Source organism: Lampetra planeri, chromosome 19 (assembly GCF_965212315.1).
Source record: "Lampetra planeri chromosome 19, kcLamPlan1.2.h2, whole genome shotgun sequence".
NCBI lineage: Eukaryota > Metazoa > Chordata > Hyperoartia > Petromyzontiformes > Petromyzontidae > Lampetra > Lampetra planeri.
The window spans coordinates 7,601,235-7,628,542 of NC_136125.1; the positions used below are offsets into that span (position 1 = coordinate 7,601,235).

The 27,308-nt window shown below is 49.6% G+C and overlaps 1 protein-coding gene across 3 annotated transcripts; it reads right to left on the reverse strand.

Annotated features, from left to right (window-relative positions):
- Positions 1-26,447, reverse strand: LOC144724032 (SLAIN motif-containing protein 2-like). Of its 3 annotated transcripts, none has more exons than XM_078602856.1 (9): positions 25,722-26,446; positions 22,673-22,968; positions 17,528-17,667; positions 11,469-11,729; positions 10,014-10,298; positions 7,786-8,373; positions 7,176-7,346; positions 6,215-6,764; positions 1-4,986 (listed from the first exon to the last, which is right to left on the reverse strand). In XM_078602856.1, the coding sequence occupies exons 1-9, from the start codon at positions 26,208-26,210 to the stop codon at positions 4,920-4,922; spliced, it is 2,847 nt and encodes a 948-aa protein (XP_078458982.1). In that variant the 5' UTR covers positions 26,211-26,446; the 3' UTR covers positions 1-4,919. The 3 variants fall into 3 exon arrangements, with proteins under 3 accessions (XP_078458982.1, XP_078458984.1, XP_078458983.1); XM_078602858.1 differs by lacking the exon at positions 25,722-26,446 and adding an exon at positions 23,397-25,689; XM_078602857.1 differs by lacking the exon at positions 11,469-11,729 and having other exon boundaries at positions 25,722-26,447.
- Positions 26,448-27,308: the final 861 nt, after the last annotated feature.

Consider the following 27,308-nt stretch of genomic DNA (forward strand, 5'->3'; position numbering starts at 1 on the left):
GCCCGACGATTCCTGCAGCTCGTTTATTCCAGCAGCAGGCATATGTACAGTGCAGGGTGTTGCGAACTTAACAAAACGTTAATCAGAAAATAACAACCGGATACAGCGATGCAGACCATGGAATTCCGGTCCATGTAATGTTGCGTGACGAGTTATAAATTAGCATCTTGATCATCCCAGATTCTTGATTTGACTAGGGCGCTGAACTTAAAACGGCAGTCAAGTTACTCAACCAGGCATTCGGGACAGTGAATGCTTCCGTGACTAAACCAGGGTTTGTATGAGACTACAAGTGATGAAGGCTGAGAATAGATCGTAACAAGTGTAAAACAAAAGGCTGAAGGAAAGCTCAAGACACGAGTTGAAAGCGGGGCTTAAGGAGGCTTCAATTCACAAGAGATTGAATCAGTCGTAAGTGAACGTGCAACAAAACCAAAAGCGCTCTTGTAGATATGTACCCAAGTTAATGATAGTTGTATATATTTGAAAAAAATATGTTCCTGCGTGCCTCCAGAGCACTTGAGTGGCATCAAAGTGCCATCATCATCCCCGTGTGTTTGAACGCTTCCATGCAGTGACATCACTCAGGCGTGCTGTGGCAGCACGCGTGGCCGTAACTTTGAAGTCGATTTTCTCTATAACGAATCCTCACTCGTGTCTGATGATCAGGGCCACCAAGCCTCGGAAATCATACACAAGCACTACCCATATTTTAGGGTGGAGTCTTCTTTTGAGAAACTTGATGCGGTAATTTTGCTGTGACGGTTCCACCTGAAGACGGAAGCTTGTGTTGCCTCAGAAACGTCGCAATTTCATTTATTTGTTTTCTTTTTTAACCTACGTGACTTTACCGAAAAAACCAAAGAGTATGGATCCTTGCAGTCACGAAAACTTCAAATCTAGAAAGGATGAAGCAAAGGTTTCGCGAGGATGCATTTCTAAGAATGGCCTAGCGCTATCCACCGACCTAGCCTGGCTTAAACCCGAATTGGTGCGGCAGACTGTGGGATGACCAAGAGCTTTACACTTTCTGGCCTTCGGCCTCTACGCAGCGCGACTCGCCACGACGCGCATTTTGGCAAGCTTGCGGATGGCTCACACCACCGCCTTACTCTCAAGCCCCAACGGCGCGCGCGCGAGGAGATGCCGCATGGATGAACCACACCTCGCCCCCCCCGCTCGAGCCGTCATCACCTTCTGGGGAACCCGCGAGTTTGGTTCGATAAAAAGAAAATCGTGCAACACCTCGACTGGGACGCCAGTGATGGGCAGAGACTCGATGGTGGAAGAGTGGTAACTCACGTGGTTGTGCAATGCCGGGACGTTACACGCTGGGCGTGAATTGCCGGCCAAAAAGTTTGGTGGCCTGGCCCCGCTTGCGAAGGAGTGTCTTTCCGTTTCACCTCTTTCTGTGCAACCGTTTCCTCTTCCCCAATTTATGTTCACGAAAATATAAGCAGAACTGCATTCTGTCTCCATATTATTATGCTTGTCTACCCAAGAGGGCCTCATCTATGGCTCACGACTCTTTTTCAGGACAGTCTTGCCAAGTTTTTCGCAGTGACAGACAATGATTGCTATGATCCCAAGTGAGGTGCCATTTTTAAAACTTGGGTCACAACTCTGGCACAGAATGTCATACTCTTGCGAATGACGTCACAGCGATCTTTATAACGTCCACTGCGAGGCAGTATATTTACGGTGAATGCACACCGCAGCAATAACCAGGACGGCCACTGAATTCGCACTGTGAACCCCTGCAACGAGAGGTCAACATACTAACGGTAAGCCGTGTCACCGGCCTTATATATAAATATACGTAAATAAACCGGTCTAGCGTTTGCTTGCTTAAATACATTTTGCTTGATAATATTGGTCTCGGGAGCCAATTGGCTTATGGATTTCAAAAAAGATGTTTTATTTATATGTGGAAACAGAACGGATTTCTGCTTATGTTTGCTTTAACCCATAATGTTACACAACGCACAGTGAAGTTTGCGAGCGATCTCTCCATTGCCGCTCCTTCCGTTCACCTCTGAAGCGAACCACAGGGACTGTGAATGAACAAGGCACAGGTTGACTCACATACACCGATAAATAGCGCGTCCGCTTGCGAGACTTCGCGAGAGCAAAGAGAGGATTCAACAACACTAATATGCACTTGTGGTAAAATAAACGGCATGCATTAAACATTAATAAAACATCGTTTGGCAGGCAGTATCAATAAATACTGAATTATTCTTTTTAGCTTTAAAGAAAAGAAAATAATACTTTTTGTAATTAAATATTATGACTCGGCTGTCAGCGCAATGCATACTTTGAGAGCCTTTGTGATCTTCAAGTTATCGCAAATGTAAGTACAACAGACATCATCACTTATAAACGGGTGACAAAGTCTGAGATTCAGGTGAGAGAACATCTGGGCTCTCATAGTTGGTGAACCCATTTCATGGCAACTTTGCTTTTTTTCCCCCCCATTTGGGAGATCAGAGCGATTTAAAAATCAATAAAGATAAACAGTATGGCAGCTGCAACACATACACACATGCCAAGGGAGGAACCACCGAGTGTCTGTGTGTGTAAATACAGCAAAAATACGTTTGCGATGAGAATGGATGATAAGCTGTCGAGGTTTCCTTTTGGTTCTGTCAAGACCAAACGAGGAGAGGTCCCTCCCCTGTGCGCAACAGCAAGGGGTGAGTGCAATGACACGGCAGCGAGCTTGACAGCAACCATCGACTCGTCAACTTCACCAAAAACTTGACCGCTAGCTAAAGCGCCAACATCGTACGACCGAAACTCAACTTTTACAATAACCAGCACTCAACCACCTGTAGAATGTGGGGCAGGCAGAGGTCGCAAACGGGTTTTGATTCCTTACCCGTACCCGGCCGCACCAGGGTCGCAAACGGGTACCCGTCCCCGGCCGGGTACGGGTAGCCGGGTATCGGGTAGGGTAGGGGTATCGGGCACCTGATTGCGACCTCTGGGGGCAGGGCATCTGTAGAATGGAGGGAGAGGGGTATGTGGAATAAAAACGTCCACTTCAGCTCACGTGGCCATGTTAATGACGCGTGCGACATTTTGAGTCGCCCGGTGGGCCCACTTAGCCCCTGCTCTTCCCAGCAGCAGCACGAGTGGCCCCGTGACGGGAAGCAACAGTGTCCGGCAAACACCATGGCTGGACCAGTTGAAAAGAACGGCCACCGAAAGACCCGTGAGAGGGTGGTCTTCAGCACGAAGTAACTGACGTGTGGACACTGTAAATAGTACGTCCCTAACCCAAGTGGCATGCGGTACTGTGTATAACCCTAACACAACTCGAGTGTAATGCTATGTACAGTCCTAACCCCAACCCACTGACATGTGATAGTGTGTAGCCATAACCCTAACCCATGTGACACGTGATACTTGTGTAGAGCCCTAACTCTAACCCAACTGAGGAGTAATGTTGTGCAGAACCCTATAACCAAGTCACATTATGTTGGGCATATCCCTAACCCTAACCCAACTGGCATATAAAGCAGTGCAGAGCCCTAGCCCAAATGACATTTGATCCAGTTTATAGACTGAACTCAACAGATGTCTAATATTGTTTGAAGACTGAATGAACTGGACGCTGCATGTGCTGTATAGCTGTAACCTCTCTCACGTGATGCTGCGTACAGCCCTTGCCGTATCCCACTTGACTTTTGACGATGTTTACAGCCATAACCCAACAGACATGTGATGTGGAGCATACTGTAGTTCCAACCCTAACCCAACTGAAGTGTAATCCTGCATATAGCCCTAACCCAATTACCTGTCACCTTGTGTGTATCTCAAATCCAATTTCACGTGATACTACATATAATCCTAACCCAACGTGTACGGACCTAACCCTCACTCACTGATACAAGATGCTGCGTACACCATGAAACCTACCTCTTAGCCGATCGCTGCCAGATTGTCTCTGCTTGCCGTTATTTTGCATCCCTACAGCCGTGGCGGCCGCTTGGGGCGGGGGCGGGACAAGGAGAAGGGAGCGGGCTGCCAGCAGAAGCGTGGCGCTCAAAAAAAACGTCAGCGCTCAGACGGCGAGAAAACAAAACCAAGTAAAACTGTTACATTTTGGCGCGCGAGCTATAATAACGGATTATCGTTTTCTGTAAACGGCGGTGCTGGAAGGTTGCCGCGTCCCAAATCGTCAAAACCGTCGCTCTCCAGAAACCGCAGAGAAGCGGACCTTCAAGCGTCCCCGCCATGATCAAAGCATGCAACGATCCACCGACTCGACGGTTAAAATCGATTCGCGTGCTCCAGACGCACGCATTGAATCGTTTGTGTGAGAATCGACTATTTGCAACTGTCAGAAAATTACATGCGAATTCTACGTTTAGGTACACGGAGTGAATGGAGCAGTAACAAATGGGATGGGAAAAAATGAGAAATACAAACAAGACGGTAAAAATGGAAAAAAAATAAAACTGATTGGTTCTTGAATGGAATTCATACCCCGAATCGTGATATTTATCAAAGTGCCAGGTGGGGTGGTGAATCGTTCCATGCTTAGCTATTACCCTGACTCCTAAGCGCTCTGAATCAACGCTTATTCGCACAAAACACGAATCGCTTTGTTCATCGCAGCAACAACCATCACGACAGCCCTTCTAAAAAAAACCCTGTTTCTCACTCCCTTCACCCACGACAAAGACGCAGTCCAACCATCGTCTTTCAGCAAAAAAATAAACAACGATCGTGACTGCGGTGGCGGTGACGATGACGATGGTGGCGAGGACGAAACACCGTCTGTAAACGCAGATGGCAACCGTGAGCCATTACGCGGGCGTAGCAAGTGCCGACAGTTACGCGGTGAAGGCGTCACGAGAAGGAGGTTGGTGGCGGTGACGGCGGCACCACTGCGGCCGTCCTCGGCCCGCTCAGTAGCAGCCTTCGTTCCACGAGTCGTCTCTAAAAGTGCTGTAGGTTTTGGGGGGCTGCAGGGATCTGCGCGGGGGTCGGGGGCAGGAGAAATGAGAGACGTGGAGAGAGGCGGCGATGAGACAGCAAAACTGCGTGCAAAACGCTACTCACCTGCCTGCTAACACCGCACCACCCACGAGTGCTGTAATTGTATTAATCAATTATACATAAAAAATATTTGCGATGAATCGGCAACCATTTTAAAGGGGAGACGCCAGCTATCCAATCTGAAAACTCACTGCAGGGCACAGCAAGCATGACGCGCAATGATGACATAATTCACAGCCCTTATCATTCCAGTGCAGGATGAAGGCCCTTCCTTTGACCATATTTCATCACAATGGTCAGCATGGATTGGTGAAGCGTCACTCACCACTGATGTTAGGCTTGGCCGGGAATCGATATGGTTCGCCAGGTTCACAATGCAGTACACCCACTGCAATAACAATACACTATGGGTACATGGCACTTGCTACTGCTTCATTTGTGCCTCGTAGGTAAATAACCCGGCCGGCACGGGTACGATCCGGCCGAGGGTTGTGGCAGAGGCTGTTTCACTGTTGGCACACGCTACCAAATTCCCGGCTACAGGCAAGCCGGCAACCTGAGTTAAGTGCCGATGAACAAGTTCTTAAAATGTGCGAGGGAATCAAGAGTAGTACCTGGAGAAAACCCCCGAGAGCAGTAACTCGAAGTGTATATTATCGACTTTCGTGACTACAGGAATTCATATTCTTTGGTTCTTTCGGTAAAGTCACGTAGAAGGGAAATAAAAATAAAACAATAAAATTATCACGACGTTTCGATTGCAACACAAGCAATCATCATCAGGTGTGAAAACCACAGCAAGAAAATTTGAAAAAAGTGGCGTTTTTTCAAATTTTCTTGCTGTGGTTTTCACACCTGATGATGATTGCTTGTGTTGCAATCGAAACGTCGTGAGAATTTTATTGTTTATTTTATTTTATTATTTCCCTTCTACGTGACTTTACCGACAGAACCAAGAATACAAAAGACAACTGTTAACCACCACAACTCTGACCCGATGGCATCATTAATCCCATTAAATGCAGTGCTAGAAGGTATTTTGAGCTTCGCGTATGGAAATTGCTTATACAAATTACACGCAAGCTACATGCTGAATGTCATTCGATTAATATATTCTATCAACAGACTAATCGACTATTCCCGGTCAGTGAACAGCTGCAAAGTTCCCGCACGCACAGCCACTCGCCCGTCACGCAGACGATACCTGCGTACGGGCTGCGCCAGCCTGCTTCGGGATGCACCGCTTCCCGGAGCGCCGAGCCGCGGCAGCCCGCTCCTTACGGCCGCACCGGTCCCAGGGCCCGCCGGCGCCGGCCGAGCCGGCCCGGGTCCCGCGCCGGTTCCCAGCGCCGAGGGAGAGCAGCCGGAGGCCGAAGAGGAGGACGGGGAAGAAGCGGCGGCGCCGGAGGCGGACATGGAGCCGGGGCTTTGCCGTCCCGCGATGGGGATACCGCTGGCCCCGCCGGGGCTGTGCCTGCCGCCGGTCGTCGGCACGAGCCTTCCTGTGCCGCCGGCCGGGGCGCTGGAGTGCCGTCCCGGCGCCGGCACGGAGAAGGCGAGCGAGCCGTACGACGGCGGTGTTGACAGCCGACTGGCACCAGGGAGAGTGGCACCGGCGGCGGGGAAGGAGGAGGAGGAGGGGGTTGGGAGCGTGCCGGATGATCCAAGCGACGTGGGCGGTTTGAGCTGCCGTGCCATGGGGCTCACGGGGATGCCGCAGCCGGATGGCGGGCGCAGTCGGCTCGAGGATGGAGCTGTGGGGGTGGGACGAGAGGCAACTGGCTCAGAATTTGGTTATTGTAAAATACATTGTGTGGAAATATTGTCTTGAAAATAGTCTTCAAGCAGTATTTTACCGTTTGCATCACGATATTTTTATACCAGTTACAATGATGTGAAGTTTTTTAAATGGCCTCCTTTTCTGCACAAGGGCCAGATATTTGACATGCGTTCCAAAATAATGTTTGTCGCACATCCATCAAACAAGAACATTAAATTAGTCGAGATAACAAAATGCAAAATTTGGTTATACAAAACGAATTTCACTTAACGTTTTAGCAACTGGTCTAACACTACCAACAAACTACACTTGAGAATCCAGTTTAATCGCGCGTGTCTAAAACCTGGATTCAAACCCTGCGTCACCGCGTCAGCGCCACACTCACCGCCTTGCGGTTGCCGCAGCCCGGACGGACGCAGGGAGGCCACCGCTCCCGGGAGTTGCAGGTTCGACTCGAGGCTACGGCTGCTGCGGACGCCCAGGGCCGTGCCGTCGATGGCCGTGGAGCCAGCAGAGGGCGGGCGGAACAGGTTGGGTAAGCTCCCTCTCATCCTCTCTGGGGGCCACGCACACAGAGCCCACCGGACACATGAAGTTACTAAACGTCAATTGTGAGAAGAATCAGAATCCGCAGTTTGTGTCCGTAGTAGCTATCGAGTGCACAGGTGCTTCAAATGTAACGGACTTGAGGAGCCAAGGTCTGAGGCCACAAAGAGGAGGGGACATTAGACAGGGGAGGGCCCCATTTCATTCCACACAGCAGGGACCATTGGCAACTATGCTACACCACTTTCTACTGTCACCACCATCATCATCATCTGTATATTTTATGTCAAACTGTGAAATGACAAATCTCAACAATACAACAAAAGGTAGTAAAAACTTCCAAAGGTAAGAAACAACAAAACCAAATGCAAGCAACCGAAACCACTCGATTGCCGAATTGGCCTTTGAGCGAGCGAGCAATCGAGCACGCTCGCACCACTATCCCTCACCGTCATCGTGCGCCTGCCGGTGCTGCACCAGCTCCAGCACCGGCGCGTGCTGACCGGGCAGCGAAAGCTTCGCCGCGCCGCGCTGCCCGTACGCGCCCGCAAACGCCGACAGCTGCGCCAGCTGAGCCAGCTGCGCCAGCTGCGCCGACTGCGGTGCCGCCGCTCCCGCCGGCGACACCCTCCCGCCGGGCTCGGTGGGGCAAGGTGAGCGCGAGCGCGGCGACGCCACGCGCCGCTGCTGCCGTTGCTGCTGCTGCTGCCGTTGCTGCTGCTGCCGGACAGCGGGAGACGGTGCCAGGCGGCGCACGAGGAGCTCGCGAGACGCCGCCGCCATCGGGCGCGACAAACGGCGGTCCCGGTGCGAGACGACGTAGCCCTCGTCCTCTTCCTCCTCCTCCTCATCGTCGCCCTCCTCCACCTCGTCGTCGCCGGCGGCGTACTCGCCATCGTGCTCACCGGCGCCGTGCCGGGGCTCGTCGCGGTCCAGCTCCTGGTCGCTGGAGGCGAGGCTGTACCCGCGCAGCGACTGCGCCGACGACGCACCAGAGCTCCGGCGGGAGGCGCTAGCGGACGCCTCCTGGCGCAGGTCTGGGCGACGCGCAGGGGGGAAGGGGGCGAGGGTGGGCGCAGTCTGTGAGCGTCGTTTGTTGAGAGAATAGAGCAGGGAGAGCCCTGGGACGGTTTAAACGTTCTTAGTCTCATCAGTAAGTAGAGTAGGGCCTGACCTGTGAGCACATTTTTTTTCCAGTAAACTCTTAGGATATTGAAGGTAACTATTCTGAATTGTAATGATGTTGTAACGAGCAGTCTTCTCTATGCACGGGGCGTTTTTTTTCTATCACCTACAATTGCTAGAATTTGCATCGCGTGAGTGACCTCAAGCCCCTTTCAGCTTGTTCGCCTTGCACCGGCTGGTCCGTCGCATGAATTGCACTGCTGCAACCCATGTGAGTGACCACACGACATTGCCACGGATCACAAAAGCACAGTAAACATCCTCGGTCACGTTTTTTTCCTATACCCATTCTAAAGGTCGTACATCGTTCATAGCTCAACATCAACACGATAGGTTCCCAATTCCATCCGATCACAATGGTCCCTTTATTGTAAAAAATAAACCTTAAGTGCTGCGACTGAACGGCTCATGGACAAACGACATTTCTTATATGTACATGTACGGCCCTATTGTTGTCAATCCACTTGTGGATGATGAACTACCCATGCCATGCAGGCCATAGGGGTTATTTGACCAGACTGGTAAACATGGGTTTTTGAAGGCCTTGAGCATATATGTGGAAGCATAGAAGCACAGTAGAGCAATAGATTTTTGTTGCTGCACTGCTTCCCGCTTTGTACAACATATGTATGGCCCCGCAGCCGGCTATGTCAATCTGCCATGCATGCTCGTCACCCATCTAAGCACTATCCGCACACAAACTTGCTTGGTTTCTGATATCTGATGTCAGGTGCATTCTCTTGGTAATTGGTGAAGTTTCTTATCGATAACGATTGTATTTGCTGGCTGTTAAACAGACCCACGCCTATAGTTTAATTCATTATAATATCTACTACCTACAATAATGGTAATATTTTTTTATCGAGTGCCATACACGACCGCTTTACATCTCATCTCAAACATTGGAAGGGGCACCCCCAGTAGCAGCTGCCTCTGTGAAGCACACTCAGCACCTGGCCTACAAATGGACACAATCTACTAGTAGGGGTCGATGATTGCAAGGATGCATAATCCTCACAGCTATTTTGTGGGTACGTTTTGAATTCGCCAAAATGTGGACCGTGACACCGGCACACAACGGCCAACTCTCGCCGCGAACGGCGTCAGGGGATCTACTTTAACGTCCAGTGCCAATCGGACGGCGACAATGAAGAGGTATTATCGCGGTTACTACGCCCGCAGTAACGATCAGGGCAGCCGCTGAATTCCAACAACCGTGAACGTCTGCAACAAGCGATGAAGGCGCTACCGCTGGGCCGTGGACATCTGTGAAAAAGAGCCACATAGCTCATGAGATTCCTCTAGCATAAATAAATATTCTGATTTCGATTTAAAGCTTTCGTGACTGCAGGGATTCATCTTCTTGGTTCTTTCGGTAAAGTCACGTCGTGAGAATTATTTTATTATGTTTTATTTTTTATTACTTCCCTTCTACACGACTTCACCGAAATATTCTGATTTTGAGCGCACGAGAACAGGGCGCGCCACTCACTCTCCTCCTGCATGCGTGCGAGGATCTGAACGTCCGTCACATCCTGAAGCTTGTAGGCGCCCGCGCTGAAGTCGTCGTCTCTGTCCCCGCCGACGCAGCCGATGATGTCGTCGTCGTCGTCGCTCTCCGTCTCCATGGACTGCGAGAGCGACACGTAGACGGAGGGCTCGCTCACGCGGCTTCCCGGCTCGCTCACGCGGCTGCCTGGCACGCTGGGCTCGCTGTCGGCCGACGACGAGGGATGGGGAGAGAGGGGCGAGCAAGCGCCGCTGCCCCCGGCGGCGCCTAAGGGGGGAGGTGGGGCAGAAGAGACGCTCCGGTGTGATGGCGCCGTTGGCGGTCGCGACGTGCGCCGCGCAGCTCTGCGGTGACGAATTCGCGAACCCGCTCAGGGACGTCACGAATCACCCCCAGCGGGCGAGTTGAGGAGTTGCTTCGATTCAGAAGCGCGATTCGCGAGCAACAAAGATAGATCTATGTCGTCTTTACAATTACATTTAAAATAACGATTGTAGCTTATATTGCAGCGCCAGTCACGCAAACTGCATCTCTGAAAGATGGAGCATCACAAATCACAAACATTAAAAACGGTACGAGGCACATCGCAGACACATAACACGAACCAGGTGGGGCGACAGCAAACACTTAAGCTCCTGACATGATTTGTATGATACATTTGTGTTATTTATTGTAAGTTGTGAGATGTTTGTACATTTTCTTTCACTCTTTTATCTTAAATGTAACATCCAATTAAATAATTCTTTATTTGCCAGCATGGTGATCGTCGCACCTCTAGCGGCTATCCGGGGTGTTGTGCGAATTCATTGCGTGTGACGTATCTACGAACCGGGATGAATAGAGTCTAACCCGCAAAGTTAGACGCGTGAATAGCAAGCGCCAGAACTGATCTTAATGGACGAATCGGCGCACCATTACCCGCTATCACACAAGACGAGCACCGTTTGATTTGTACGCTGCGTATCATTCAGGTTGGAGGAGGGGAACCTTCTCCATACTTGGGGCCGAAAAGGTCTTTCAAATAACCTTTGGCAGGCGGCCACACGTTAACGCACAACTCAATCACTCCTCTCACCGCAAGTGGGCCTTGCAGTGCCAGTAGTACACAAACGTGAATATGGAAACAGGGTATTGCCAGGTCAAAAATACCCCCCCCCCCGCCTCGAGCACCAGATTAGCGTGGCTAAGATGCTTGCAGCGACAGATATATATTGCCGCCTAATACCCGATGAGTGTTGTATGAGGCATGCAGTGACGGATAAAATATTGAACTCTAGTACCAGATTAGTGTGGATAAACATCATTTGCAGGCCGTTTGTAAACTGCCGTAGGCCTTATGTGGCCCACAGGCCATAGGGGATGAACTACTCTCGGCCGCCCGCTCTCGGCGTCCCGTCCGACACCTCGTGACCCGCGTGGACCCCTGTCCGTACTGACCCGGGTACGGCGAGAACAACGACGGCATCGGGAAGGCGGTCGCACGGCGCTCGTCGCTGTAGGAAACGGGGCTCCCGTACGGGCTGGCGATCGCCTGCTGCTGCTGCTGCCGGTGGCCCAAGAGGGTCAGGGACTCGCGCGCGGCGCTAAGGCTGGTGGCAGCGCCGCTAAGGCTAGCGGCGGTAAGGCCGGCATAGCGCGGCGTGCCGTGGCAGGAGGCGCTCGCGTAAGGGTTGCAGACGAAGCTTCGGCGGTTGTTGGCTGAGGTGCGAGGAATGGGAAGAGAGGGAAAGAAAGCAAAGACGTTTGTTAGTGAGGGTGAGAAACAGCAACAGGATTGGGACGTGGGGGGAGGAGGGGGGGGGAGACAGTGATGGGTCGGGTGATGTTAATATTGTTACAGGAGTCGCCGTGGCAATTGGAAACATTCGGAGAAGACCTCTCGCCAACGTCCAAACACTGACCAAAGCAAGACGCGATGGATTGGAAGTCTGTGCAGAGAATTCGGCTCCAGTGTCCTCGTTACATAAACCACTGTTGTGTGTGTGTGTGCGCGCGCACGAGCACAGGGGATGCTACGCACACGGCTGCGCTCAATTTAAACAGCTTTGAAACGTGATCAAAGCCACCTGCAGGATATATTCATAAAAACGAAATTAAGCACGACTCGTGTATACACACACTGAACGATCGCCCTTTCAGTTTTGATTAGACTATTGACACAAATGCTGTCTGTGGTTTGCGTACTTGCGCTATGAACCCGTGTTTGATATCCGATATGTGATCCGGTACTGGATCTTTCCCCCCCACCCCCACCACCCTTTTCACCATGCTGCTCAGGGGGATGGTAACGGCAGGCAGCATGGGCGCATAATACAGTACAAGATGATGCTGCACTACTCACTTCTGCCCAGAAGGTAGCCACAGCCTACGACACCAGTTTTTTTACATGGTGCTTGCCCATCAAAGCACTATCCAAGTTCAAACCCGCTTAGCTTCCTACATCTGAAAAGAACAGGTGCATTCTGGGTGATTTTGTCATCGGGTTCTCTACAAAGCATGCGCAGAAAGAGAGACGATTCCATTTTCTTTCAGTTTAGATGTCACAAGTGCTGTTGGCAAACACCTATTTTGGCCGACACTGCCGCACGTAGGGACAATGTGACCAGCCCACTGCATCTATAAAAATACACGGCGCACTGTAAGTTTGAGCAACGTAACTCTTCCCCCCCCCCCACCACCCACCACCGCCTTTGGCCTGTTTACAACTTTCCAGAGCGTTAACCAAAAAAAACAAGGACCAAAACAACTGGGCGCTGGTAACATATCTCGGCTGTGTGGCACATGTCAGAGGGCTCTATGTCTGACACGTGAACCCGGACCCCGTGTCATCCTTTCACAGAAGAAACAACACAAAAACATTGAGCGCTGACTCTCTGATATTAAACACGAGTAGGCAACGCATCCTCTTCTCGTTGTGCCGCTGCCTTTATGAGGCAGGGAAGCTTGAAGGTCTTCACGACTCAACTATTTCGTTTTATTTTACCAGGTAAGGTCCACCGAGCTGTATAGCCTGGCCACAAATGATAGATCAACGAAGTGGCTTAAAAGGTGGAATTTCATAGCAGCCAAGTACTCTAAGCGCATGTCTAAATGTGGAGGGAAAAGCCAGAAGACCTGGAGAAAAATCCACGCGACCACTGGGAGAACACGCAAAATCCAAACATACAGGCACCAGGGTTGGGATCGAACCCACGACCTTCTGTATACCAGGCAAAGTAGTTAACATCTCACCACCGCGTCACTCAGAGATGTGAGAAACTCGATTGGATAGGGGCACCCATACCAACCAGGTAATCTTTGGGAGGTGAGACAAAATGGTCCACTTCATTACTCCACCCTGACCAACGTGGTGAAGAATGACCGTTCTACAGCCAGGATAGCTTGGCACGAAGGCTGTTGTACCATTCTGCGAGAGATCCAAACCAACTGTCCATCTCGTGATGTGACAGCGACAGGATAAGTGGCACAAAATAGTAGACAAAAGACAGATGTGTTTAAAAAAAGAAAAAAAGGTAAGATTTTGCAGTCAATATAGTATTCTTTGGGTCTTTCGGTAAAGTCACTAGATCGAAACGTCGTAGTTTTTGTTATTTTCTTTGAACCTATCTACGTAACTTTACCGAAAGACCCAAAGAAAGTGAATTCTTGCAGTCACGAAAGCTTGAAGTCAAGATTTAATATAATAAGTATTCAACACTTTTTTGTAAGGTCACGTAATAATCTGGTCAAATTTGTGTCGTAAGACCCCCCCCCTCCCACCACCCAACATATCAAAACAAATTAAATTGTCTTCAGTTTACATGCTATCCTGATACAGGCTAGTATAATCATGAATAATTATAAGACATCATGCATTTTAATAATTGGCCAACGCAAATTACAATAGAATTAGAATACAGGAATGTAATATTTAATAGTTCCTGTGATGTTATACCTATTTTAAAAGCCGGGTCAGGTGACATGGCTATTCTAACTTCCTGGACTTTGTCCTGAAGATGCTGAGCACAGTCTCAAGTAAAACATTGTATGTCATTTCTACATTTAATTGTTAGAATTGTCCTTCAACGTACCGGTGAGCTGAAGCTATGTCGGCAAGTGAAGCGTCTTACGATGCAAATTAGGGCAGATTATTAAGTGGCCTAATCCTTAAATCAAATTATCAGTGAACATTTTTTAAAATTAAGAGCCACCAGAACCACAGGTGAGCGACTCGCCGACAAAAGGCTGACACACATGGCCATCGGCCACCGTCACTCTCCTCTCCAAAGACAAAGATCCCCCCCCCATAGCCTTCACAGACTGTTGGGGCAAGTGCTGTTAAGCGAGCACTCCCCGGACACACGCACAGGCAGACACCGTCTCCTTTGACCGTCTACTCCAAGAACAGCTGCTGCACCCCTGCTCTGCTGGCTGATGATGAGTCACGTACATGGAACAAAGGCACTCGAACAACGCGGGGTCACAAGTCCGGCAGCCATATGAGCAGCGGGCGCGATTTATTGACCTGAGCAAATGCACGATGGGGCGGGTGGGCAGCTCACTGGTGAGGCACGCTTTTTTGTGAAGGAGCCGTTTGTTTTTATTCCGGGGGACAAAGCCGGGCGTGGTTGGCGAACTCATCTCCGATCCAGCGTTTCGGGGGAGGCAAGACTTGGCGGATCGCTCTGAGATCGGTGAAATTCCGCCATGGCCAGGGAGATGGGCAGCACAGCAAGTGGGATCGCGAATCCATCTGTATGGACTTGACAGGGTGGTGTCGTCGTCGTCCCCCCGCCCCCCGGAACAAACTCTACTCAAAAGCGGAAATAGTCAAACGTGCCCAATACGAGTGGAGAGAGTGTTTCGAGACTCGGTGAGTGAAGCTTTCCAGGATAAAATAAAGGGCCGTTATTGCCAAAGTATTACAACTCATGCGATATTCACAACAGCACCAGCAGGGGGGCGGGGAGGGGGGGGGGATGTCGTCATGCCGACAGGATGAATTCCTTCCCAAAATGCACAAGGGTCAAGAGTCACGGGTCGCGGGAGAGATGAGCTCATTTGTTGACAGAGCTCAGGGTTGGGTCTCGTGGGGGGGGGGACTGTGTGGTAGTTAGGGGAGGGAGGGTGGGCGCATGACCACGCTAACGATTCACCCCCCCTCCACCCAGTTCAGGAATCGCTCTCTCGTCTCGTTTGTAGTGTCCCGATGATTTTGCACTTCATGTCCTGTCTGCCCCGTGTGCACCGTCTCGTTTGTTCCAAATCGTCTCGTCTCCTTTGTTGTATCCCCTTTAGAGCCTCTTTCTCATTTGTTTGGTCGGCTTCGTATTGTCTTTGTACTCTTCTGTCTGTATTATCATGCCTCTCATTCTGTCTCATCCTGTCCCGTGTATATGGTATTTCTCATATGTCCCGTTTCATGTCTACTGTCTCAAAAGTAAATCCGTCTTTGGTGCAGTGTTTCTCATTTGTACAGTACGTCTCAACTATGCTCTCTCGTCTTAACCATCAATCTCTTCTGTCTTGGATATTCTGTCTGTACTGCCTGTTACATCTGTACTGCCTTGTTTGTTCTATCTCAATCCGTCCACTTTGCTATGTCTCGTTTATACTGTCTTTCTCATCACCGCTGGTCTGTCACATTCATATTGCATCTTGTTTGTACCATCATGTCCATACGGTTAACTGTACCTTCCTGCCTCATGTATTCTGCTCCTTTAACACTGTATGTTCCATTTTTACTGTACCTCGTCTCTGCTGTCTCATCTGCACCATCTTGATTGTACACCGCATCTCTCCTCTGCACCAAATATCACCAGCACCATCCGCGTCTCAACTGTAGTCTACGGCATGTCTCTACTGCCTGTCACGACGGTTCATATCTCATTCGTTTGTCGCCATCAATCTAAGGGGTACATTTCGCATCAATACTTGACGTAACAAATAATTATAATCGACGATTCGACAAATCCCAACGTGTCTAGTGGCCGGGGGTCGTTTACTCTGCCCTTCTGCCGGAGGGGCTCACGCATTCCTACCGCATCGCTTGGCACTGGCAGTGACACGGCACAGCAGCCAGAACACTCACGGCACCCAGCCTCTCTCCATACCCCTCCCATCCCCCTCGCTCCACAGCGAAGGAGCATTTCGGCACAATGTGTACCGCGGCGAGAAGGAAAAATTTAGCCCCATGCCTCTCTGCGTTAAGCCCCATTCGTCAACGTGACTGCCAGGTCTGCCCCATTTCACTCGGATGTGTAATTAGTATCATGATGATAATTAACAGTTTCAGCCAATGTACTTTTTTTTGGCCAGTAAATGATCTGTTTGGCTATGAAATTTGGGTATTTAAGTAGAGGTGTGATATTGCAAGTTTTAGAGCGAATGTGTCACGTGGTGTTTTTTAGAAAGATGAACACCATAAAACAAACAGCTCTTATCTTCTAATGTTTTACCTACGTGACTTTACCGAAAAAACCTAAGAATATGTTTCTAGATTTGAAGCTTTCGTGACTGCAAGGAATCATCTTCTTAGGTTTTTTCGGTAAAGTCACGTAGGTAAAACATCAAAATGAATGAAAATAAAATAAAATAAAAAATCACGACGTTTCGGAGGCAACACAAGTCTCCGTCATCAGGTGGGACCGTCACAGCCAGATTAGCTGCATCATGCAGTTAATCTGGCTGTGACGGTCCCACCTGATGACGGAGACTTGTGTTGCCTCCGAAACGTCGTGATTTTTTATTTTATTTTATTTTCATTCATTTTGATGTTTTACCTACGTGACTTTACCGAAAAAACCTAAGAAGACCTAAGAATATGAGCTTTTATCTTAACATGAGTCACACAGTATCAACATTTACTTGTCCTGTAAATATTACACCAAAAAGAACAAGCGGTTATAGAATCGAATCGTGACAAGCCTAAAAATATATATCAAAGTTAAACCAGAAAATAAACGACATTTTTTTTAAAGTGCCATGAGATGCTATGCAAGTGACTGGGCTACATTGGTGTTTAACACCATCAGCGGTGGTAGGGTGTCAAAATTCATGGACTCTTAAATAACAGCACTGGCAAACACACCACGAATCAGAAATGTGCCATTGAAACTGAACTATTTTTAATTTTACCAGGTAAGACCGACTGAGCGATATAGCTATTTTTCCCAAGCGGCCTGGCCACAAATGATAGTTCAACCAAGTGGCTTATCATGTGGAGATTCATAACAGCAGCCAAATACAGTACTCTAAACGAATGCTTCTAAATGTGGAGGGGGGAAAAAAAAAACCGGTGGACCCGGAGAAAAATTCCACGCGTCTACGGGGAGCGAGACATGCAACCTCCAAACATGCAGCAGGCGTCAGGGTCCGCGTCGAACCCACAACCTCCTGCACACCAGGCGAGGGAGATAACCTCTCGCCACCGTGGCTGCGAACCAGAAATAGGGAGAGGTGAGCGCGAGCGAAGTAGGCAAGCCCGAGCGAGGCAGGCGAGACCGGCTGGGCCTCACCGAACATGTTGGCGTCGAGCCTCTGTGCGAGCGAGCGCTTGGCGGCCACCATCTGCGGACTCGGGTGGTCCAGGACTTGGCGACTCCACTGCAGTGGACTCAGGGAGGTGCTTCCGGCCTTCACGGGCGACGCGTACAGCCTGAGGGACAGGCGGGCGGGTGACAATGAAGGAGGTACCAGCGTTGGGACAACCACGACATACATAGATTCATCATCGGCAATGGTCTACCCACTCCTGGATGAAGGCCTCGCCATGCCGTTGCCATCTACCGTGGGCCACCCTGGGTCTTCATCACACTTCCGTGCATGATCTGTTCATGCACACAAGTCAACTTTAAAAAAAATATCCCATCTTTTCAAAATGTACAGTGCGATCTCCAAACACAAGTCAGATCATCTCTTTGCACTCTCTCTCCCTGCTCTGCAGAAGGGGCAATGCCTTAAACACTGCAATAATGTACAGCTCTTTATCCACCCACTGCAAAGGTGGAGGCCTTACCAATCCGTATTGGTCATGGAAATTGTTTAAACATACCTCAGTAAGTAAGAGGGACTTGAGGTTCAGGAATTGACATTAGCCGTGGTCAGGAATTCAACTCAGGATGAGGAATTCAGAGTGCAGTAAGTTTGCCACTGCATCATTAGAATATTTTTTTAGAATCAGAATATTTATATATACTGGACAAATCCGATGAGCTATAAAGACCTTTTTAATAGATTTTCAGTATTTCACAGATGTCCATAATCATGCTAACGTATACTGTATGTCACATTGCTACTGTGCAGCGACGATGGGGCTATGGGCTATGTTGTATGTCGTGTGACATTTCTCGTATTATATTTCCTACTAATTTTCAATGCAGTGCAACGTCACATATCTTGACTGGCTGGAAACTGAGGGATAGGCAGACATGCAAAACAGGTCGGATTTGTGAACGGCTACAGAAAGCAACACGGTTTTGTCCTGCACGCAAATACTGGACTGGGTGGGGGCGATTAATTGATCGGTGCGGATACGCGACGGTGTACCAGACTGGCAACTTGGTGATTTTGGCAAGAGGCGGTGTGTTCATGCGAAGTGCGCGATTCTGTGGAACGGTGGTGCCAGCTGTGACCGCTTGTGCGGGTGACACGTAGACAACGCCGCGCATTCCGTCAACCCGTGTGCCTTTACCGAGACTTACAACCTCCAGCTGTTAAACAATGTGGGCCTTAACCAGCTGGGGGATTTAAACGCCCTCATCGTCTCTGGTTTTTGTGAAAATAATTTATTGCCGACAATCTTCAGACTGTGGGTGCAGTTAAGGCTTTGGCGCTTAGCAACCGGATTTCTTTTCAAACAAAAATATACACGCAGGCCAGACTGAGTTGGAACTATGATTGAAGGAACGCAGGGGTTTGATAATAAAAAAATTTGAGCAACATAAACTGACTAACGTCACGTAACTTTACATGTGTTTACATGTGTTGACTACGTTAGATAAAATAAGTATTAATTTGTCAAGTAACCAGCGGTTATGCTTTGGATATACTCGTCTCTGCCCATAGCAATGTGGAATTTTCACTACAGAGCCAGCAAGGGAAGTGAGCAGATCTGCTTAGAATCGCTTGAGAATGTTTTTTTCGTTTACACATTCGAATGTTTAGCTCTTTAGCTGTACTTATTTAAACACAAGGCCACATCTAATAATAGAATTCTGGTATAAATGGCCTCTTACTTTACTATAAATAAGTCATCCATCTATCGACAGGTATTTATAACACTCACATGCTCGCACACACAAAAACAAAGGTTCCCCAATACCATATGGACAATTGGAGCAAGTGGTGTTAGCGAGCACACATTAAGGCCAGCATGGTGTCCGAGGTGCTGCACCAGTATCACATCCGGTCGCCTTTGTCTCCCCAATGCTGACGTTTACATACCAGTTAAGGCCGAGTCGACCTATGGGAGGCACAAGACCAGTTTATACATTCGCCACTCACGTTAGCCGCGGTGGCGAGATGTTAACTACCTTGCCGGTATACAGGAGGTCATGGGTTTAATACCGACTCCGATGCCTGATATTTAAAGTTTGCATGTTCTCCCCGTGGTCGCGTGGATTTTAATCCGTGTCCTCCGTTTTTTCCCTCCACATTTAGAATCAATGTGTGTTTAGAATATTTGGCTACTAGAAATTTCAACAAAAGCCACTCTGTTGATTTATCATGTGGCCAGGTCGCTTCTGAAAAAAAGCTATATAGCTCAGTGAGCCTTACCTGGTTTAAAAAAAATTGTTAAGTTTTTAAGTTTAGTTTAGCCGTGGCCGAATCAAACTTAGGTTACCGGGTTCCAACACCTGGAGAGAAACGTTGGATGTAATGCCGAACAGCACGCGATACAACCCGTAAACAATATCCGACAGCCAATGTGGCATGACCGCGAAAACCTCAGTATTCGTAACACGTCAGCTTGACTTTAAATAAAAATCACAATTACCACGGTCTTGTAAACTTGTGATCGCGGAGGAATTTAAATAAGCGTAAGATGCCACCGTGCAACCTTCTCAGCGGCGATGTTGTGGGTAATCACAGTCGAAGAACGCATGGAAGTACACGCATGGACACGCTAACTATGCAAGGTGAATTACAGCCTCTGTTTAGCGGGAGGGGGCGGAGGAAAATTCTGCGTGATCATCTGACCATCGCATGCGTTAGCGCACTACGACACGGAACACTCTGCTGCAGCCAAATCTCCTGCCTCCTGAGTCTGCACAAATATCCGCCGCTGGTTTGCCCAACATAGATTTACGCATGGACTAGGTCGATTGTTACATCGAGAGACCATGAGGGATGGTGACAGCTGTGGGAGGCCTTCATCCAGAAGTACATTGACTATGGCTGATGATGAGGGCAAATAGGTTATTGCTCAGTTAAAATAAAAAAACATAATTTTCAGTCTTTTGTCAATCCACTGCTGGATGAAAGCCTTCCCGTGCCGTGCAAGTCATCGAGTTGTTTTACTATACTTCCCCATCATGGTCAGTGTAGAATCGGTTCAGATATCACTCACCACTGCTGTTAGCCGTGGTAAGGAAATTAACTCAGCGAATCATGTTCGAACGCAGCACGAAAATAATTGATCAAACCGCTTCCCCCATAACTTGGTTATATAGGTTTACTAAATTATCCTTCTTTTTTATGTCAATACACTGCTGAATGAAGGCCTCCCCATGCCATGTCGGTCGTGGGGATTGTTGGACCATGCTTCACCACGCTGGTTAGTGTGGCTTGGTACAGTGTGCCAGGACTAGCTCAGATGCTGCTGTCCACCGAGGTTATCCCTGGCAAGGAAATGAACTCGAAAGAGTGAGTGCGTACAACAGCGTGCTAAACATTCCACCTATGCTTTGACGCGACGCTACAACCGATATTTCGTGAAATTAACTCGTTCCACAATGCCAGGAATGAAGAGAAGAGGTTCACAATCTTTTATCTGAAACATTTAAATGGATAAATACCGACAGTTTACATGCATTGAAAGCAATCAGATTTTGTAACTTCAATTTAACAATGTGTTTGATGTAACCTGCTTAAAGCTCGTGCAATGTCGACTCAACAAGCACCAACTTAACATAAAAAATGTTCCCAATGGAAGGAATGACAACAACCCTCCTGCCAACAACTCTTCAAAGCCCATATAAAACGTTGTAAATTGTACTGTACAAGATAGTAATGTTTACTCCACTTCTGACACGTTTCAGCAAACAAGGATGTGTCAAATAATCGATTAAAATCCATTGTTATATTCTCATATGCCGAGGTTACATTTTGGACATGTAGAGAAAACTGTACCAATGTGACAGGATTTTTTTTACAAAAAAGCTGATGACTACAATAATGACCCTGTCACCCAAGTAATTCGTTTATTGCATCACCTTGGTTGGAGTGGAGGGGGTAACGTGTAACATGCCTATCAACGACCTTACATGGCATTTCCCCTTGCTACTGTAATGTAAAACCAGCATGAACTAAAAGAAATTCCACCTAAGACGTAAGTATGAATGTTGAACTTCGCATCGTACGTAGCCAACCGTGCTAATCGGAGGTGCGAGGTATGGACAAACTAAACAGAAAAAAGCAGTTCTAAAGAAATAATTTTCAACGCAGATTTAGAAGTGCATAGCTCCTGTGGCTTCTTAATAATACCGGAAGAGCATTCCAGACGGTCGCAGAAGCACACCTGAAAGAGCGCGTTGCAGTGACCATGTTTGTTTTATATAAATTGGCCACTTGTCTGATTTTGCATCCTTCTCACCAGCTGGAGCACATGTGACCTTTCCTTACCGATCAACTGATCCTTATGGCAGTACCACGAGGTACAAAATAATACAAAATGGCTGCGGCAATTAAATATTTAATTTCTGGGACACTTTTTTCCAGGGGTGTACTTAACTCTGCGACTGGGGTACCAATCAATCCGAAATCAGTGCTACTCCGCGATGTCGAAACGCAGCGAGGACGATTTCGCCGAAACCCTGAACGCTCGTATGCTCCATAGTGCATCGTGTACAGCTCGTCGAGATGAGTCTATTGCCGCATCGCCGACCATCAACAAACTAAGAATGACTGCATCACGGACATTATGCGAGAGCCGGGGTACTATGGTACCCCGGGGTTACGCCATAAGGTTCAACTGCGGGTGCATCACTCTCTCTTACATTATGCTAGCGGGAAGCCCATTCAGATTCCACAGCTCCCACCCCATGCCCCACTGCACACACCCCTCCCGAATGGCATATATCCACCAGACGTATTGCAATGGTAGATAGGATAAACAATTCTGGGCGAGATAGGAAGTACTAGCCTTATCGGGACAAAGGTAACATGACTCATAATTGCTTTTTTGGGTTAGATCGCGTATGTAAAATGTTAATAATAATACTGGTCATGAAAGCATACGTGTCCTCAATTATCACGATTGGTGGAGCGGTCTGGGAGGAATTGATTAAAGTGCATACATGCAGATGAGCTGCTTATTGTGTAAATGGAGGCCCTTCCCCCAGCAGTGGTACGAGCAAGTAAATTGCAGGGCTGCAACCTTTCCCTTGCCCGATGCTAAATGAGCCACTTAATGCAAGGGTACAGTCATCTGCTCTCCTCACCAGCTGTCCTCCTCGCGCTCGCCGCTCAGGCTGGCGAGGTCCAGCAGTTCCACCTCGTCCAGCGTGAGGTTGCCGATGCTGCCGCTGCTGCTGCTGCCGCTGCTACCGCCGCCATCCTCGTCCTCGCTCACGCCCTGCGCCGTCCTTGCGCCAGCAGGAAGAATGGGGGAGTTCTTTCCACCCTGTGGCTGGGCCTTCATCACGAGGCCGTCTCGCAGGGCCCGACGGCCCAACTCGGGGCTACCGAAGCGGGGGCTGCTCATGAAGCCGCCACCAAAACAGTTGTCGGGGTCGGCCTGGACGTAAAGGGGGGGGGGGGTCGGTTCAAGTCAAACAAACAGAATCGTTCTATTACTTAATACAGTCGAGTCACAGTGATTTCCTGCTCAGATGAGCACTGGAGGCATTGCTTATCTTATGTTTGCAGCCCTGAGCGAGTGGTCGAAACTCCTCATTCCCATAACACAGGAAAGTCTATCATAAGACAACCACTGTTGACATCCTCACATAGTTGTACTGTACTTGTTTTATCGACCCCAGAGGGTAATGGGCTAAATCAACCTCAAACCAGGAAGTGAACTTGCAACATTCTGATAAAGGGCCACTCGCTCTCTCGCTCAAACACCAGGCCGGAAATATTTGTTTTAACTCCATCACAACAACAGCCATAATTACCACGTTACAATCTTGGGCCAGCTTACACAGTCGCGATCAAAGTTCCTACCTCTCTGTAGTTGACAGAATTCAACGTAAAACAGTCCGGGTTTATTGAAGAAGATCCAGCACTCACTAATTCACTCCAGTTACTTGTTCACCGGTGGGCAGTCGCCTCTTTATACGACTGCAATGTTTATTGCCCGTGAACTTTGCTCGTACATCTGTACAGTTTTCGTCTCATCCATACTATGTTCAAGCACCAAACTGCAAGTCAAAATACTTCTTAACCTGCTTCTTAACCTAGCCTTGCTCGACTTCCATCGTGTTTTCCAAGCTCTGATAACAGTGTTTAATACAAGAGACGTTAGCCATCAAAGCCTACTTGTCTCCCCAAATCCGAAAATTCCGAGCGAGACAACTGTCCCGCATATTCATGGAAAAAGACCAACTGCTTAACTCAAGAGTGGCGGTAATTTTCTGCCTGTGACATAGTGCACCTTATGAATTGCATTATTATTAAAAAGGTAAAAAGCTGTAGCCCTGGAATGTCTTGCACACGCCACTGCCGACAAAAAGAGCCTCAACTCAAACGTCGTCTACAGCGGTGCTTCCCCAACCTTTCTTATTCCACAGCACCTCACTTTCAAACCATCGTGGGACTCACGCAACATAAATAACCAACACCTCATCACCGATCCAACAGCAGCAGAGGTCCCCCTGGCTTCAACCTTCCCTCGAAGGCAGTGGATGGGCACTCAACCGAATCCGCACGGACCACGGGGCGAAGAAGCGCCCACCTGCATCACAAGTGAAAGTTGAGGGATGACCCCCAAGTAGCGACTGAGGTCACGAGTCCCAAGCCCATGGGACGTATCGCATCAACCTGCCCACTAATATCTGTTGCGGGAGGCACTCAAGTACTCCACTCGGCATCTCAGGAAGTCATCGAGTGGATCGCCGAACTAGATATCCCATTATAAACATTTCCCCGTCATGCAAAAGAAGACTTTCAAATGAAAACATCGGTCCGACCGATTACATTGATTCGCACGTCCGATGAGCCCGGTTGGCTACGTACGGTGCGAAAGAAGTCCAACATAGATAGATGAAATAAAATTACAGTAATGTACACAAAAAAACCCAATGATCCCCCACACCCCCTTGCAAATGAGAACTTGCGCTGGTCAGCGAGCGGGTGGCAAGGGCTCTTTCCTTCACAATTCAGTTCTTTCACAATACCAACACCGGCACACCGGTTGAAAATCACTGCCCAAGCAAACCCTTCTCTATTGCTCCTAGAGGGTAATTTGGCCTACTCTTCCATGCCGGCCAAACGTTTCGGAAGAGACTGACCCTTTGTAAAAACAAAAAACTTAAAAGAAGAAACGGCTCCCTTATATTAAATGAAGCGAAACCTTAGAAAGGTCTGCGATGGAACAAAACATAATCGACGATAGCGTTTACAAATCCACGAGGGCTGTAGTGATGTACAATTTTTATTCTTCACAAGAGACATATGACAACTCGGCCATCGCGGGTGATCACAAGACGGCTTGATGACCCCCCCACCACTTGCGGTGCTGTCACATCATAGCCCCTCTCCCAGCCCAAACAACGTGGTTGGGGTGTTTTATTTGTGTTACAAATTCTGCGCGAGCCACTAACGAATGCCCCGGGGAAGCTGTCGCTAACCACAGGCGTGGTGTGTGTGTGTGTTGCTGCCACACCCCGGGTAAAAACACAAAAAATCTCGTATGACAGGAGAGACGAGAGAGAGAGAAGGCGTTTTAAAGTTTAAGGCGATAGAAGAAGTAACGGTGCACGCTGGCCTCGACTACGAAATAACGGCACCGCGTCCCCTCTCAAACCGCCTCGAGCATGAGGCCACATCAGCCACCCTCAGCTTTAAAGGCATCTCTCGGTGGACATTACAACAATGTCTGGTTTTAGTCACCGCTGAGAGCAAAATAGCAAGTGCCTCGAGCATTTGAGGCCACAACAACCACCACCATCACAGCTTTAAAGGCACCTCTCGCTGGACATTACAACAACAATGTCTGGTTTTAGTCACCGCTGAGAGCAAAATAGCAAGTGCCTCGAGCATTTGAGGCCACAACAACCACCACCATCACAGCTTTGAAGGCACCTTTCGATGGACATTACCACAACAACGTCTAGTTTTAGTCACCGCTGAGAGCAAAGTAGCAAGTGTCTCGAGCATTTGAGGCCACAACAACCACCACCCTCACAGCTTTGAAGGCACCTTTCGGTGGACATTACCACAACAACGTCTAGTTTTAGTCACCGCTGAGAGCAAAATAGCAAGTGCCACCACGACCAGCGGCTGCTGCTGCGGTGGTGGTGGGGAATCATCTGTATGAGGGAAGCTCACCACGCAGGCCAGTCCGGGTTGCCGTGCCCAGCCGTTCCCAGGGCTGGGGAGGGTGCCCGGCAGCTCGCGGAGGGGGCCCTGGGGCGCAGCTTTGGTCGCCTTAGGTCCATGAAGGGGACCCGAGCGACTGCGCAGCTGCTCGTTCTGCTGCTCCAGCTTGCGCACCAGCTCCTGGAGCTTCTTCACCTCCAGTTCGGCGCTGATGCCACCGCCACCACCACCACCAGTTCCACCACCACCAGTTACACCTCCTCCTCCATAGCCACCACCACCGCCAATTCCTCCATAACCACCACCACCGACTCCGCCGCCACCACCACCACCAACTCCACCGCCTCCTCCTCCTCTAAAGCCAGCAGCACCTCCGACGCCACCAAAGACTCCACCAGCGGCCGCGCCTCCACCGCCAACTCCACCACCAACTCCACCGCCGCCGCCTCCAGCCGCGGCCACGTATCCGAGCTCGCCTAACATGTCCAGGGCTGACATTCTTGTCGCCTCCACCAACGTAGCGCCTTCTAGTCTTCCTCCTCCTCCTTACCGACAAAGCGACCCACGTCGCTCTTAACAGACGGCGAGACGGCAGCGAGACGAGACAAATGATGCGAGAGGGGAGGACATCCCGCAGCCGCTGCCGCTCCCAGACCGCCTAGCGGACGGACGCCATCTTTTTCTCGGCTCGCTCCTCGCTCCCTCCTCGTGCCGGCAGACCACGCCCACCATCGTGTTGCTTGGGGCAGGGTGGGTGTCAATCAAATGTCTGACCACGCCCACCCACCATCGGGTTGCATGGGGCAGGGTGGGTGTCAATCAAACGTCTGACCACGCCTACCCACCATCGGGTCGCATGGGGCAGGGTGGGTGTCAATCAAACGCCTGACCACGCCTACCCACCATCGGGTTGCATGGGGCAGGGTGGGTGTCAATCAAATGTCTGACCACGCCTACCCACCATCGGGTTGCATGGGGCAGGGTGGGTGTCAATCAAACGCCTGACCACGCCTACCCACCATCGGGTTGCATGGGGCAGGGTGGGTGTCAATCAAATGTGTGACCACGCCTACCCACCATCGTGTTGCATGGGGCAGGGTGGGTGTCAATCAAATGTCTGACCACGCCTACCCACCATCGGGTCGCATGGGGCAGGGTGGGTGTCAATCAAATGTCTGACCACGCCTACCCACCATCGGGTTGCATGGGGCAGGGTGGGTGTCAATCAAATGTCTGACCACGCCTACCCACCATCGGGTTGCATGGGGCAGGGTGGGTGTCAATCAAATGTGTGACCACGCCTACCCACCATCGTGTTGCATGGGGCAGGGTGGGTGTCAATCAAATGTCTGACCACGCCTACCCACCATCGGGTTGCATGGGGCAGGGTGGGTGTCAATCAAATGTGTGACCACGCCTACCCACCATCGTGTTGCATGGGGCAGGGTGGGTGTCAATCAAATGTCTGACCACGCCTACCCACCATCGGGTCGCATGGGGCAGGGTGGGTGTCAATCAAACGTCTGACCACGCCTACCCACCATCGGGTTGCATGGGGCAGGGTGGGTGTCAATCAAATATCTGACCACGCCCACC